General features: G+C 40.4%; 1 protein-coding gene across 1 annotated transcript; it reads right to left on the bottom strand.

Moving 5' to 3' along the window:
• Positions 1-11460: 11460 nt before the first annotated feature.
• Positions 11461-14429, bottom strand: LOC104107651 (expansin-B18-like). Its single transcript, XM_070195748.1, has 4 exons — positions 14229-14429; positions 13916-14031; positions 13518-13699; positions 11461-11500 (listed from the first exon to the last, which is right to left on the bottom strand). Exons 1-4 carry the CDS (start codon positions 14380-14382, stop codon positions 11461-11463), a joined length of 492 nt encoding a protein of 163 aa, XP_070051849.1. The 5' UTR covers positions 14383-14429.
• Positions 14430-17782: the final 3353 nt, after the last annotated feature.

Raw genomic sequence — 17782 nt, 5'->3', positions numbered from 1 at the left:
ATAGATCTAAGGCTACCACGAACAAGAGGCAGCTACAACCGGGACGCAGGTATTTCTTCAATGCAGCTCCCATCGAATACATCAACATCAACAACCAACATCTGCACGCAAGGTGCAGAAGTGTAGTATGAGTACAACCGACCTCATATACTCAATAAGTAACAAACCTAACCTTTGATTGAAAGTAGTGACGAGCTAACAAAAAGGCCGGGTACAAAACCAATATTCCACCACAGTTCATAACAACATAGTACAATAACAAAAGAGTATCTCGGAAATAAAAGGCTCAGTTCGTTCACAGTTTCAAAAAAATAAGTTTCTTTTCAAGTATCTTAGTGAATACCCAAATATTTTTACCGAAAAAGACAAAGTACGAGTAAGTTTGAAAGCTGTGATTTTTTCCAAAAACTTCTATCAAAAAATAGTAAGATGTTTTATTTTCAGATAGCATGAGGAAAGTACTTCTCTATGCCTACATGTCAAGATACAGGTAAAATAATAAATGTCCCCAAAACCGGGTAACAGAAGGAAGTGCATCTCTATGCATGTATCTCAACTACGCATGTCAAATGCAATGCATCTTAATGATGAGCTCATGTACCCACACTCTCGGAGTACTCAATCTCACTATATCGCATTCTCTCTCACTATGCTCAATGCTCAGCACACTCAATCACTCAGTGATGTACAATACCTGCTGCGGCATGAAACCCGATCCATATATGACCATAAGGCCCGTTTCGACGTGCAACTCGATCCACATATATATAGTCGACTGTGCTCACTGGGGTGTGCAGACTCCGGAAGGGCTCCTTCAGCCCAGGCGCTATATTGTTGCGACGTGCAGCCTGATCCAATATTGCTGCGGCGTGCAATATATATATATATATATATATATATATATATATATATATATATATATAGCCTGCAAGGCTTGTTGCGGCGTGCAACCTGATCCATATAACATATAATCAATATAGCATGCTGCGGCGTGCAATATAACTCTCACTCAGGCCCTGGCCTCACTCAGTTATCAATCTCTCCAGTCTCACTCACGAGCTTACAATGTCTTAAAACTAGCCCGACAACAATAATATGATGTATCAATAAATAATATCTGAGACTCAGATATGGTATGAATGCATGGATATGACTGAGTATGAAATATCAATGAATTCAATGAGATGACAGTAAGAAACGACCACTATGGGTCCAAACAGTATCGGCATAATACCTAAACATGATATCTAGCATGATTGACAGCTTAACTACCTTATCACATGGTGAAAACACGAATATAAACAAAGTATGACCACTATACAGTGCCATGGAAACAATAAAGTCCCAATTCACATGGTGCACGCCCACACGTCTGTCACCTAGCATGTGCGTCACCTCAATACCAATCACATAACACGTATTTCGGGGTTTTATACCCTCAACATTAAGATTAGAAGAGTTACTTACCTCGAACAAGCGAATTCCAACATCGAGCAAGCCAAGCGATTCTCCAAAATGCCATCCTACGCGTTCCGACCTCCGAACGGCTCAAAAACTTACCAAAAATAACTCAAATACATCAAACAATGCTAAAGGAACCAATCCCGATCGAAAAGATCAAATCTTGAATCAAAATCCAAAAATCGGCCAAAAGCCCAACCCGGGCCCGTGCCTCGGAACGCGACAAAATTTATAAAATTCAATAACCCATTCAATTACAAGTCCAACCATAATAGTTTCACTCAAATCCGACCCCAATTCGATGTTCAAAACTCAAATATTCGTATTATGAAACTTTAGGCCTAAACCCCCAATTTCCTCTATAAATTTCACAATTCAATTACCAAAAATGAAGCTAGATTCATGAAATATACCCAAAACCGAGTAGAGACCACTTACCCCAATTTATATGGTGAAAGTTGCCTTAAGAATCGCCTCAATCCGAGCTCCATAGCTCCCAAAATGAAGAAAGAACCAAAGGCCTCGATAATATAGCTTCTGCCCCAGCGATTCCGCATTTGCGGACAATTCATCGCATCTGCGACCACCGCTTATGCGTTAAAAACTTCACTTCTGCGAAAATAGCCTAGCCCAGCAAACACCGTACCTGCGGAACAATTTCCACTTCTGCGCACTCGCAGGTGCGACTCCTCCTCTGCATCTGTGATGACCTCCAGCCAAGCCTACTACGCTTCTGCGGCCAATTGTCTGCATCTGTGGACTCGCATCTGCGCCCACTCTTCCAAAGATGCGGAAACACTAGAACCAGAAATCTTAGCAAAAATCCAAAATGCAATGAAATGATCTGAACCTCGTCCGAAACTCATCCGAGCCTATCGGGACCTCGTCCGAACATGCCAACAAGTTCCATAACACAATACGGACCTACTCGAGGCCTCAAAAACACATAATAACATCAAAACGACGAATCGCACCTTAAATCAAAATCTATGAACTTTGAAACTTCAAACTTCCACAACCGATGCCAAAACCTATCAAATCACGTCCGATTGACCTCAAATTTTGCACACAAGTCACATTTGACATTACGGACCTGCTCTAAGTTCTTGCGTCAAAATTCGACCCTGATATCAAAAAGTCCACTCCTGGTCAACCTTTTCAAAAATTTCAACTTCGCCATTTCGAGCTAAATTCAACCACGGGCCTCCAAATCACAATCCGGACGCGCTCCTAAGTCTAAAACATCACCCAACAGAGCTAACGGAACAATCAAAATTCTGATCCGAGGTCAAATGCCAAAAAGTCAAACTTGGTCAACTCTTTCAAATTTAATGCTCCTTAGTTTAGAATCATTCTTCCAAATCAGGCCAGAATAACCTGAAAACCAAACCGACGATTCACACAAGTCAAAATACATCATACAGAGCTACTCACGCCCGTAAAGTACCGAGCGAAGTGCAAATGCTCAAAACGAACTATCGGGTCGTTACATCCTCCCCCACCTAAGCATACGTTCGTCCTCGAACGTGCCAAGAGTTATTCCAAAACCCATCAAATCGCCGTGTAACCTTACCATGCACATACCCGGGGGTGATCTCACGTCAACCTATCCCATATAGGCTCGACAACATAACATAACTATAGTTTCTTAATTCAACCTAGCCAATAAACCTTAGAATCCAATTTCCATCATCCAAAATTTCTATAAGGACAGAATCCTGCAACCTACACACTCTATAAGTTTGAACAAGCTGTACCAAAAGTGGTAACCATAATTCAAATACTCAAAACTCAAATACCACATAGCTCAAATGCTCAAAGCAATGATTTCAAATCACAGTAGCTGCTCAAAACAACCCAATACCGGTAATAAACCTCATACCAAACAAAACCCCGTTCTAAAACCTTCGTACACTCCAGATGATGAATGAAACACGCAGAACTCATAACCATTCATCAGATCAACCAGTCGTGGAGCTCCCTCTCCATCGACAAGAACCATAGAAAATTCTTAGCCGACTTTTGATATTATCCTTCCAAACATGCTGTAATCAATTCCGATAGTATCCATTCTATGTCCAATGATCTCATCTTATCCAACACGACCACTCTACTGATATGCCACATCAATACAATCTGACGTAATAACTCGTGTAATCCGTGCACCAATAAGAAACCTTCCAAATATACTTAAATCATAGAAAACTAATTCAGACGGGAGAACTATCCCGCAAGTTCAACAAGTACCACCACAACGTAATGCTAAGAACCTATCACACACCGTATAACCAAAACACACGAATCTAACACGAGGGATCATATCTCAACATAACTCCGCTGCAACGCGTGACCCTATCCAAATACTGGTCCATATGAAATATCTCAAGCCACCCTGCTAAAAATCAATAACCATGCGCAATTCGACATCAAATACTCAAAGTGCATTACCATAATCATGGAGAAGCAAATGACACAGTGTCACAAAAATCTGCTATAAGGCCCCAATAGAACCACACCATATGTGCATATAACCAACGAATCACAACTCCTTGTAGCATAGAAGAGTAACTCACAGAACATATCGGAACACGGATAAGCTCAACAACAACCAAATGGCACATCCCTCAACAATAGCAGTATGGAGCCAACAACTCTGACTCGGTGTAGAATACACACCCTAATTGGGCCTACCAATGGACCCCCAAATCAACTCTAGGCACCCACAAATAGATAAATAACCCTCTGAAAGCCCATAATGACTGAATCATAACACATACTATCGTCTAGCTAGCTTCGGTCATGACTTAATAGTCCACAACCATGAAACAACTTGCTCTTGAGAACTCCTAGTCTATAAATCCATAGAACAAACAAATCACTATGTCTGATCCCAATTCCACCGCTAGAATGTCTAACACATCTCTCACACACGATCATCCCACAAGGAATACTTCTAAAATTCTTCTGTGCCACATAGCAAAATTTGAATATCAGTTGTCGATCAACCAGGAGAGTGTCGTAATACCAATGAAGTGCCCATAAATCAAAACACATTGCCCCTTCTGAAATATATACTCTCATTAGGCTATACCGATTAGTAATATCATTTGCCTAGTCCTCTAAATCCGTCCATGCTGCCTACAAATTTATGTCTTTCCCTTAAATAACGAACTGTGACCTTGCACAAGCAAATCTCAATCCCACACAACACACCGCATCAGAATCAACTCTGAGTCACAAGCAAAATACATACCCGATAAGTCAGAAACCTTCCATTTGATCTCATCCCGGAGAAAATCCCAATACGCAATGTATTCCTCATGCCGATAGGAAATTTACTCCTTGAACCGTGGTAGAAACCATTGAGAACCCTTCAAAGTCCATTTGCACATAACCAAGATATCATAACTGAATCTCTCTAACTCAACCCAACCACGTAGGTCACCAAAACCCAAGAGCATTGCCACGAAATACCTGTAGAGACTAGCCACATCATAAGTACCCAAAGAACCGATTATATCTATTACTGTGCTAACCCAACCTACTACCAAGTTGTCCTATTCAACCAAGTCCTTTCCAAATTTCCTTCAAATTGATACTTCTCCTTTCTAGAACACCACGATCCCTAAGCAAAATATAAATCGCACCACAAATCGAACTTATGAACTTCAAAAACTTCCAACTTCTAAAACTCGTGCTGAAACCTATCAAAACAACCCGGAATGACGTCAAATTTTGCAGGCAAGTCCCAAATAACATAATGGATCTGTTCCAACTCTCGAAATCGCATTCCGACCCCGATATCAAAAAGTCAACCCCACGGTCGAACTTTCCAAAATTTTGAGTTTGTCCATTTCAAGCTTAATTCCACTACGGACCTCCAAATAATTTTCCGGACATGTTCCTAAGTCCAAAATCAACCAACAGAGCGAACGGATCTTACGGAACGACATTTCAGAGTTGTCTTCACATAGTTTCGACTATGGTTAAAATCTTAAGACTTAAGCTTCCGTCATAGGGACTAAGTGTCTCAAATCACTCCGAATCATCCGTAAATCAAACTCGACCACACACGCAGGTCATAATACATATGCTCGAAACCTTAAGTCATTGAACGGGGCGTAAATTCTTAAAACGACAAGTGTACGGAGAACAACCGGCCGCAAAGGAAATGTTCGCCATCGAGGGAGCTAACTCAATATCCTCGCCTTCGCCGATAAAAGAAACGAGCTCGGAAGGAGATTAATGGATTCCTCGATCCTTCATGATCCCCAATGATTATGATGCCACCAAATCAACCATTGAGGAACTAGAGCAAATCATACTAATCGAACATTGGCCCGAATGAAAGGTGTACCTGGGAACGGGATTGAGTCCCGAACTCAGGAAGAAACTTATTCAATTTCTTATCAAATTCTTATTCAAATTCAGATGAACCTAGAGGACCAGGAAGGGACTTCATTTGTCACCAAATATGGAACATATTGTTATAATGTAATACCCTTCGGGCTAAAAAATGCAGGGGCTACTTATCAACCCCTAGTAAATAAAATATTCGAAGAACAAATAGGTAAATCAATGGAAGTTTATATTGATGACATGCTAGTTAAGTCCCTGCGCGCAAAGGACCATTTGGCCCATTTGTAGGAAACATTTGAGATTTTGAGGAAATACAACATGAAGCTCAACCCCGAAAAATGTGCTTTCGGGGTCGGTTCGGGCAAGTTCCTAGGCTTCATGGTGTTAAATCGGGGAATCGAGATTAACCCCGACAAAATCAAGGCCATCGAAGACATCACCATCGTGGACAGCGTGAAAGTTGTACAAAGGTTAACAGGAAGGATTGCAGCCTTAGGCCGATTCATTTCGAGATCATCAGATCAAAGTCACAAATTTTTCTCTCTACTCAGAAAGAAGAACGACTTCGCTTGGACACCGGAATGCCAACAAGCATTACAGGAATTGAAATGATATCTATGGAGCCCACCACTACTTCACACTCCAAAAACAGACGAAAACATTTACTTGTACTTGGCGGTATCAGAAGTCGTCATAAGCAGTGTCCTAGTTCCAGAAGACCAAGGTATGAAATTTCCCGTTTATTACATAAGACGGACCTTAGGAGAAGCGGAAACTAGATATCCGCACTGAGAAAAATTGGCACTTGCACTGATAAGTACCTCTAGAAAGTTAAGACCGTACTTTTAATGTCACCCCATATGCGTATTAACCACCTACCCACTTCATAATAATTTGCATAAGCCCGAACTATCAGGCTGATTGACCCATCAAACTCAGTGGGTACGATATAGAATATCAACCCTGTACGGCCATCAAGTTTCAAAGATTAGCATACTTCGTGGTCGACTTCACGCCAACCCTCGTATCGAAGTCGAAAAAGAACTTTTGTTGAAATCGGGTACATCTTCGGGGGTATGGATTCTTTTTACTGATGGGGCTTCGAACGTGAAGGGGTCCGGACTAGGCATAGTTTTGAAACCACCCACGGGTAACATTATTAGGCAAGCTATTAAAACTATCAGGTTAACTAACAACAAGGCCGAGTATGAAGCCATGATTGCAGGTCTCGAGCTAGCTAGAAACTTGGGAGCAGAAGTCATTGAGGTTAATTATAACTCTTTGCTAGTGGTGAGTCAAGTAAACAAAACCTTCGAAGTCTGAGAAGGTAGAATGCAAAGATATTTAGACAAACTACTTGTCACTTTGCACCATTTCAAACAATGGACTCTACGGCATGTTCCGCGAGAACAGAATAATGAGGCCGATGTGCTTGCAAATTTGGGATCGTCGGTCGAGGTAGATGATTTGAGCTCGGGGACTGTCGTTCAACTTTCAAGATCGGTAATCGAAGATGGTCACACCGAAATAAATTCTACTAGCTTAACCTGGGATTGGAGAAACAAGTATATTGAATACTTAAAGAACGGAAAGCTCCCATCAGACCATAAAGATTCCAGGACCCTATGGACTAAAGCTGCTCGATTTACGTTGGTTGCGGACGGAACATTATATCAAAAGACATTCGATGGACCATTGGTAGTAGGCTTGGGTCCGGGAGATACCAATTACATCCTACGGGAAGTACACGAGGGCACTTGTGGGAATCACTCTGGTGCCGACACATTAGTTCGAAAAGTAATCAGAGCAGGGTATTATTGGATCGATATGGGCAAAGATGCGAAAGAATTTGTTCGTAAATGTGACAAATGTCAAAGGTTTGCGCCAATGATCCATCAACCCATAGAGCAACTTCACTCAGTCCTATCCACATGGCCGTTCATAAAATGGGGAATGGACATCGTCGGCCCTCTGCCATCGACCCTAGGTAAAGACAAATTTATTTTATTTATGACTGACTATTTTTCTAAATGGGTTGAAGCGCAGGCGTTCCAGAAAATAAGAGAGAAAGAAGTTATAGACTTTATTTGGGATAATATCATATGCCAGTTCAGGATACCCACCGAAATAGTATGCGACAATGGGAAGCAATTCGTTGGCAGTAAAGTAACAAAATTCTTCGAAGATCACAAAATAAGAAGGATACTATCAACACCATACCACCCCAGTGGGAACGGACAGGCCGAATCAACGAACAAAACTTTTCTTCAAAACTTGAAGAAGAGGTTGAACGACGCTAAAGAAAAATAGAGAGAAATCCTGCCCGAAGTCCTTTGGGCATACCGGACAACGTCAAAATCCAGTACGGGGGCGACCCCATTCTCCTTAGTATATGGTTCTAAAGAATTGATACCAGTCGAAGTCGGTGAACCTAGTCCCAGATTTGGATTCACGACGGAAGAATCAAATAATGAGGCTATGAATACCAGCCTTGAATTATCGGATGAAGGACGAGAACCTTCCCTCGTCCAATTGGCCGCCAAAAAGAAACAAATCGAAAGATATTATAATGGAAGAACCAAGCTCCGCCATTTCAATCCGGGGGACTTAGTGTTAAGAAAAGTCACTGTCAATACCTGGAATCCGAACGAATGAAAACTAGGACCAAATTGGGAAGGACTATATTAGGTGCTCGAGAATGTCGGAAAGGGATCGTACAGGCTCGACATTATAAACGGCAAACAGCTACCAAGCATTTGGAATGTATCACATCTAAAACGGTACTACTGCTAAGATACGACCCTTCCATAGTCATTTAACTGACCCCTACAGAATTCTGAACAAGAGCTAAGAAGGATCTTTCGCTTGGAAGCACGTGTTGCACTCTTTTTCCCTTAGACCGGTTTATCCCAAATGGGTTTTCGAAAAGGTTTTTAATGAGGCAACCATTGATCGTGCTGCACTTTCAGCAATATCTGAGGCCTTCTTTCAATCGACCTCGGTCAAAACAACTAGTCAAAACAACAGGGTTCCAATAGGAAAATTTGTAAAAGCCAAATGGTCAAAACGAACCATGCTCATGTAGACTGGCCCGAACCCAGGCGCAAAACATGAACACATGTATAATGACTTGAGATTTATTGTGCAATCAAAGTTAAGAAAAAATTAACCATTAAGCCTACGGGCTACTTTTATTCCGAGTTCGAGCAAGAACTCACTCGACCATTATGCCTACGGGCTAGATTATCTCAAGTTCGAAACATTCACTCGACTATTAAGCCTACGGGCTACGTTTTTCGAGTTCGGGCAAGCACTCACTCGACCATTATGCCTACGGGCTACATTATCTCGAGTTCGAAACATTCACTCGACTATTAAGCCTACGGGCTACTTTTATTTCGAGTTCGAGCAAGCACTCACTCGACCATTACGCCTACGGGCCACATTATTTCGAGTTTGAAACAATCACTTAACTATTAAGCCTACGGGCTACTTTTATTTCGAGTTTGAGAAAGCACTCACTCGACCATTATGCCTACGGGCCACATTATTTCGAGTTCGAAACATTCACTTGACTATTAAGCCTACGGGCTACTTTTATTTCGAGTTCGAGCAAGCACTCACTCAACCATTATGCCTACGGGCCACATTATTTTGAGTTCGAAACATTCACTTGATTATTAAGCCTACGGTCTACTTTTATTTCGAGTTCGAGCAAGCACTCACTCGACCATTACGCCTACGGGCCACATTATTTCGATTTTGAAACATTCACTCGACTATTAAGCCTACGGGCTACTTTTATTCTGAGTTCGAGCAAGAACTCACTCGACTATTATGCTTACGGGCTACATTATTTAGAGTTCGAAACACCCACTCGACTATTAAGCCTACGGGGTACTTTTATTCCGAGTTCGAGCAAGCACTCACTTGACCATTACGCCTATGGACTACATCGCTTCAAGTTTGAAACATTCACTCAACGGCTAATAAGCCTATAAGCTACTTTTACTTTGAGTTTGAGCGAACACTCACTCAACCATCACACCTACAGGCTATATTTCTTCAAAGATTGAATCATTGACTCAACTAGCAAGCCTAAAGGCTACATCACTTCAAGTCTGAAAAAACAATCGATCGATCATAGAGACTACGAAGTCAACATTTGATTAAAGTCATCACAAAACAAAAACAAATCGATCTTGTTATATATATATATACAAGATTGCCTACGTGATTGATTACAAACATAAAAAATTTAAAACTAAGCTTCCTGGTCACCCTCTGGGGCGTTCGCTACACTGTTGAGCTCTTCCCCATCCTCAGATCCGCTCTTGCTGCCGCCATCATCATCATCATCGGAAGCCAAGGCTTCAACTTCAGCTTCGAGTTCTTTAGCATTTTTTATCTCTTTAGTAAGGTCGAAACCTCGAGCGTGTATCTCCTCGAGGGTCTCCCTCAGAGACCTACACTTAGCAAGCTCGACAACCCAATAAGCTCGAGAATCAGCGGTATCCGCCACCTCCCGGGCCTCCATCTGAGCAGCCTCGGCATCAGCCCGATACACAGCAATGGACTTATCCGCCAAGACTTTCGACGACTCAACCTCCGCCTTAGCCTCAGCAAGCCGTATTTCAAGCTCCTCGATCTTCTTAGCTTGAGCCGAACCCTTTTGCTTGACGCTTCGAAGTTCAACATCGGCCGATAATAATTTGGTCAAAATGGTTTCTTTTTCCGCATCCAGGCGGTCGAGAGTCTCCTTCCACCGATTGCATGGATTTGATCAACTTCTTCTCGAAGTAACCCGATATTTTCAACCTTTTACTGCAGTTGAGACAACAAAGGGTTAACTTCCACAGTCGAGTCAGACCCATACTTTAACAAAATGAGGCTCACCTGCTTATCAAGTCCGGCCTCTTCTTCACGAACCTTAGCCAAATCCGCTTGGAGGTCCTTTATAGCCTCGTCCTTTTGGCTGCAAAGAAGCCTCAGGGCGTCTCTCTCACCTAAGACCTTTCGAACCTCGGCCACACACTGGCTAAGATCAACTCGAAACCCATTAATGGCCTGCACAGTAAGGAAAAAACACACGTCAAGTATGGAAAAGAACAAAGAAACCAGTGTAGAAGAATCATTACCCGAGTAATGAAATGTTGGGCCTCCTCTAGTAGAAGAGAAGCGTCACCGATATCGGAAGCATCATCGACACCAGTAAAGCAATCCCTAAAAGGCTCCCCTACACTAGAGCCTCTGCCCATATCGGGGGTCTTCAATTCTCGAGCTTCCTTTAACGCCTCCTCAGAAAACGTTGGAAGAGAAGGTGAATGACCCATTGTCATAGCCCCGAGAAAATCACTCGGGGTGCTCCGATCAAGACTTGGGACTTCAGGACCGACCCCGACCGGCACAACCTCCATCGGCTCAGGAGCTCTAGCAACCTCGATAGCTTTCGCAGATCGGATCACCAAAGCCTAGACGTTATCTTCTTCTTCTTCTCTCAATCGTTGGACCTAGTCAATCGGAAGGGAAATTGCTTTTCTCCTCACCCTCCGAGTTTTGGGCTTGGGGTCCTCTGACCGAGAGGAAGCTCTTCGCTTCTTATCTTTCCCCGGTTGCGGGACCGGGGACTTGGTTCCTTCTTCACCACTCGAAGGCCTCAAAGCGGCATCCTTGGTTACGCCTGCATGAAAGGAAATCGATAACAAATAGAACACAAAGAATACTTCGAAGGAAACAAGAAGCAAAACCTTACCATGGTTCTTGGCCTCCCATCTACCTTTTTCCAAATCATGCCAAGCGCATTTGGCATAAGAGGAAGTCAAGGCTAACTTCCGAACCCAATCCTCGAGGTCAGGTACCGCTTGTGGCATCCAAGGGGCAGCTGAATATCAGGGAAAGACATCATAAAAAATCGGGAAAAGACACAAAAAGCAAACAAGAATCACTTACGGTCGAAATTCCATTCTTCGGGGAACGGCATCTTCTCTTCCGGAATAAGGTCATGGGTCCTCACTCGAATATAATGACCCATCCAACCCCTGATCCTTGTCTTCATCAATGCTCGACATCAAAGCCTTCGATGCCCGACGATGAAGTCTGATTAGTCCTCGAAAGATCTGAGGCTGATACAATCGTTTGAGGTGATTCAAAGAAAAATCCAACCCTCCGGCTTTGATAGAGAAGAAGCGAAGTAAGATCACTATACGCCCAAAAAAGGGATGAATTTGACCGAGGGTGACCTGGTACCTTTTGCAAAAATCAATAATCACTGGGTCGACGGCTCCCAACGTGAAGGGATAAGTGTAAACACTTAAAACTCCCTCCACATGAGTGATGACGCTCTCATCGAGGGATGGAATTTTCAACACGACCTCGGGACCCCAGTTGTAGTCTTTTCTGACGGCCTCAAGGTGACCCTCCGTTATAGAGCACATATACGTCAACACATGCTCGCATCGACCCAGAACGGATGAACGGTTCTCTACCCTAAAATCGATCTTCAGAGTGCACGGGCAGGGAACATAGTCGTGAATGGACGGCTCCACCGGCGTCTTATCAACGGACGGCCGTGAAGAAGAAGCTTTCTCCTTCTGAGGTGCGGTTTTCGAAGTTTTCGCCATTAATACGAGAAGAAGGAATGCAAAGGAAAGTGAAAAATTGACGGTACCAAAGACTATGGTGTGGATGGCTCTAATGAAACGAAATAGAGAGGAAAAATAAGAGAATTTGGAAGAGAGAAGGCGCAAAAGTGGTAAAGGTTGTATGGAAGGGTTATTTATAGGCTCACGTCATGACGGTTCAATATCAGAGGTGGCCGACCACCATCTGACAAGCATTAAATACCTTGAAAGACTAAATCGATGGGACAGCTATCGCACACGTCACAGTCGACCCCTGATAAAATGTCAACTTATTGCCCGATCGAACCGTCGAAGATCATATCGATTCTCACCGCATCCCTCATGAGAATCGAGGGGACTATCTGTATACGGTCAAAATAGATCTAGGATTTTCCACGTTCGATCGAGTTCGAATGGCAAGAAATCGGAGTAGATTTTGGAGTTAGTTTTGAAGGTAGTACGAACGAGCCTCGAGCCCAAAGGCTGTTCGAGGAGTTGGCTCGATAATCTTATCGAGCCCGTGACCAAATCGATCCACAGGACGTCGTTTCGAGGTCAGAAACGCACCGCGCCCATCCTGAATGTCAAACTCGAGGTAAGAACGAAGGGCCGACCCAGTAACAACCTCGAGACAGTATCAAGTTCGAGCCAGTATCGAAACGACAGATAAGAGTCGTTACAACCGCACCAAGGGAGAGAATCTTGACGAGAACCGAGGAAGAGACAAATCATCATGGATCCTCCACTATATGTATTATTTTATTAATTTATTATAGATAAAGCAATGACTCTCTATTATAAAAGAGGGGATCCTTGTAAGCTATAAAAAGACAAGATAGACTGGAATAAACAGATCTTTTTCTCATATACAAAGACATCTCTTTATGCTTGTTTTATTTCATCTTATTCAATTTCCATGTTCATCATTTCTATCCTCATAGTCAAAATACCTGTATTGTTATCTTTGTATCAAAGGATATTACGTATCCTTAGAACCATATATAAATTTAACGCTATCCGAATTTTCGATTAAAAAGTACTGTCAGTATATATAACCTTATTCAAAAAAGTATGTACCTTTGGTAAGAGATTGGGATATTTCCCATATTACGTAATGTGTCAGCTTGTCCAGGCTTGGCCATAGCTCCCATGGCAGTTCCACTTAGATCAAAATGAATAGCACCTGAACACCCAGGACACTCATATGTAATGGTTACAGTCACTGGGTTTCCTGAGCAAGGGCCTAGATTACATTTCACCTATAATTGAACAAGATGTACAAGTCATGAGTATATAACATTGACGAGGCAAATTAATGAAGTCTTAGACATTAGAGCAATTTATCGAAGGATTTCACTCATATATACCGATAGTGCAAATTAATTTTTGCACTATTAGTTAGTGCATTTTAATATGTTATAACATGTTACTGGAAGTGACGAAAAACTAAATTATGGGCAAGAATTAATATGGACCTGGTAGCAAGCTCCGCAGCCTAAGCCTTTCCTGTAGAGAGGAGGATTTCCAGCAGATACAAAGGAATTATAAGGGGTTTGTGATACAGCATTTGTATATCCACAAGCTCCTCCATCTTGCATTACAAAAATGAAAATTAATTGTATGGTCCAATTAATAACAAATCTCATAAAAACAATTAAAAAGATTGAGTTTAATTACCCTGACTGTGTGTCGAAATCAACCTCTAATATATATAAATTAAATTAACGAAAACAAATTTTGTATGCATTAATAAAAAAGTTTTATTCAGAGTATAACATCATTAATTACCACTTCCTGCTCCATTTGGAGCGCCATAATATGTTGCTACAGCTGGTTGAAAACCAGCTAAAGATGCATTGAGTGATTTAACATGTGCACAAGTGCAGTGTTTAAACAAACATAGAGCTATAAAAGTGAAAATGAGAGGGAGATTAAAAGCCATAATATGCTTGGTTTACTAGATAGAACAAGAGTTTATTGTACTTAATCATTTTTTCTAATTGCTTGGAGAAACTCTATGGTATGGGTGCTCTTTTTATAGTGGAGAAAACATAATGCTTACCAAATATTAAGGAATATTTGATATCTAAAAGATATTAATGATCCTCCATGTTATACTGTAGTTTTACTTACCATAATGGCAATATATTAAAACTAATTACCAAAGAAGTATATATAAGTCTTGATAGATATATAGTAAGTTAGAGCTGACCATTGACTAAATTATCTTACAGAAAGAAGATCTTGCTAATTTACCAAAATCATCCCTCATTAAGAGATGATAACTACTTACTATTTCACATGAAATTATCTCGTTGATCACTTGCCAATATTCTTTGATATATTTTTGTCTATTCTATTAAAAGATCTTGAGAATTATTTTCTGAGTGCTATGATCTTGAGATACTCTTCAAATCCTTATATTCTATAAATTCAGCTAGCCAATAAAAATATAAAACATGCTATTTACTTGATAATGAAATTTAAAAGTAGACGCATGCACATATACGTACGAAACTTTCATAACAAACTTATGTTCAGACAACTTTTTTGTGGATAGTCCAATAGTGGTAAAGTATGTGTACAAATGATAGATTATGCACAAAATGTATTACTGCTTCGTCTCAAATTATTTGTCGTATTTCTCTTTTACACGTCTCTTAAAAAATATTAATTAAGCGGAGGGTTGAACTATTTGAACGATTGCATATAGATGTTCGTAACATGCAGCGGAAGATAATAACAATCCTAGGCCGATCTTTTCGTATTTAAAATTTATTTACATGCCAAAGATCTAATCTAAGACGTACCTGGTGAAGAGAGTCTCGTTTCAAAATTTATTCGATAGTGCGAAGACTCTATACATATCCACACCGAGACCGATCCTTGCTATCAACTCTTTGATAAATGAAACTCGTGAACAAATTGAATGAAATATTGTGCTGAAAGCTTTCTCAAAAATCTCAACTCAACAGTAGAAGAACAAGAAACACTTTTTCTTGTAATTGTATTTTCTCTCTTGGCTTTGTATTGCATTCTCATTTTCTCATGAATTTCTCTGGCAAATTTTCTCCATCACCCTTCATATAGCATCACCTATAAATGATTTAGTTAGGGTAAAAATTTATTCCAAAAATAAACTTTATTTTATATGGAAATTCGAAATTCCATCTAATTGGCATCGTGAATGCCGATTTCAAATCCAATTCCAATTGGAATACAAGTATCAATTAATATATTATATTAAAAAATACCAATCCCATTCTTAATGGGTTTGAATCAACATCACGTCCTTCCTTAGACTTATTGGCAATCCAATCCTAAATTGGTTTTTCCAAATAAGTTTTCATCATTAATATATTATATACATACTATATATATATATATATATATATATATATATATATATATATATATATATATATATAACATATATATATTTTAATCAAGAGATAATTTAGTTTTCTATTCCAAATAGAAAACTTCAATTTGTTCACAATATTAATTATATCCTTTGTGCTAGCAAAGAATATAATAATATTTTATTTGGACAAATAACTAAATTTATTTGACTAATTAAATTCTGTAATTTAATTATCATATAATAAAGTAATTAATCCTTTATCAAAGATCATAACACTCGTTAGTGTGCGACCCCATAGGTTCAATAGTAAGCCGGTAGTAAATTGATCACATCAATATACTAATCAAGGGTGGCGTCTAGCAACACTCCTTAACGCCCGGATAGAATGAAGTATACAATTTACTCTCAAGAACCAGTAGAAGAATAATATAGTAATTCCTTTTGTCCATGTAGTTCTGGGTCACCCTAGGATATGGTTCAACTGTCAAATCCTAATAGGCGACCAACTATGTGTTCATATCAAATATAATAGATCATTGAATGACCTAAGAAACTCTTTTCTTCTTTCTTTCAATTGCCCTGGCCAAGGTCTTAGTTTGGACATTTATAATTCATGACAACACGGGGCTTAAACTCATTACCAAGAGTTGACAGATTCATCTTGATCAATCACTAATTATACAAGTATTTAATCATACCTGATATCCTTTTTACTATCGCCCTAAGGCCATAGGTGTCGAGTATCAAAGCATAATAAATAACTTGTCAATTACTATAACGATCTCAAGTCAAAGGAAATTCTTACATCACATTCTTCAAGAGAATATCCTATTGACAATTTATGGTAATTGTCACGACCCAAAGCCACGTGTAACGACCAGGCCGGTCGTTTTGACTATTACAATCCCGTTCCCCCATTTACTGCTCAAATTGTGAATTACAATTGTTATTTGGCTTGCCGGGGTAATTGGTTTGGGTTCGGTGAGGTTTTGAAATGATTTGGAGCGCTTAGTTCCAAGGTTTAGAATTTAAGTTGAAAAGGTTGGCCGGATGTTAACTTATGTGTAACGATCCCAGAGAAATTTTGCTAAGGAAATTAAGGTTTGGTGGTGCCGAGGTAGATCAATTAGTACAAAGATTATAGAAATTTCTTTGGGTTCGCCGCGGCTTGGACTTTTTGGGTTGAACAATGCACCGATGTTCAAAGGAAACTTTTGTCGTAAAAAGGTCATTTCGGCGACCACTATACGGACACAGAATCACTATACGGACTGCGTAATGGTCGCAAAGTGGATCAGGAGAGGGGCAAGATTTGAGAAAAATCTACGGTGCACTATCTGACCGCAGACCTATTTTGCGGTGCATTATGCGACCGCAGAACGAGTATGTGGACCATATAATGACCGCAGACCGGGTCAGTAACGCCCAGCTTTGGAGGCCAAATTATCCGGCGGGTATGCGGACCGTATGCCTGTTATGCGATCGTATAACTGCGTCGTAGCTTCCATTCTTTTTAATTTTTGACCCGACCCAACTTTGATTTATAGCCCTTGAAGCTCATTTTTGAGCCAAAAGCTGATATTTTAGTGTGATGACCCAAAATATCATCTTTAAATTTAATGATTAATTATATGATCTAAGCACTATTTACCATTACTCGACTTGAGCGTGCAGTCCGTAAAAATATTTCGGAAAGTTTTCACGTGAAAAATGAATTAAAATGTGAATTAGAGCTTTAAAACTCAACTGAGTTGACTTTGGTCAACAGTTTGAGCAAACAGACTCGGATCAGTATTTTGACAATTTTGGTAGGTCTGTATCGTGATTTGGGACTTAGGCGTATGCCCGGAATCAAATTCCGAGGTCCCTAGCCAGAGATATGGAATTTTGATGAAAAATTAAAAGTTTAAGTTCAAATAGTGACCGGATGTCAAATTATGTGCAAACGACCCCGGAATAGAATTTTGATTATTCCAAC

Source organism: Nicotiana tomentosiformis, chromosome 1, assembly GCF_000390325.3.
Source record: "Nicotiana tomentosiformis chromosome 1, ASM39032v3, whole genome shotgun sequence".
Taxonomy (NCBI): domain Eukaryota; kingdom Viridiplantae; phylum Streptophyta; class Magnoliopsida; order Solanales; family Solanaceae; genus Nicotiana; species Nicotiana tomentosiformis.
Note: the sequence above shows the minus strand (reverse complement) of the source record. Positions and strands in the feature narration are given on the sequence as shown.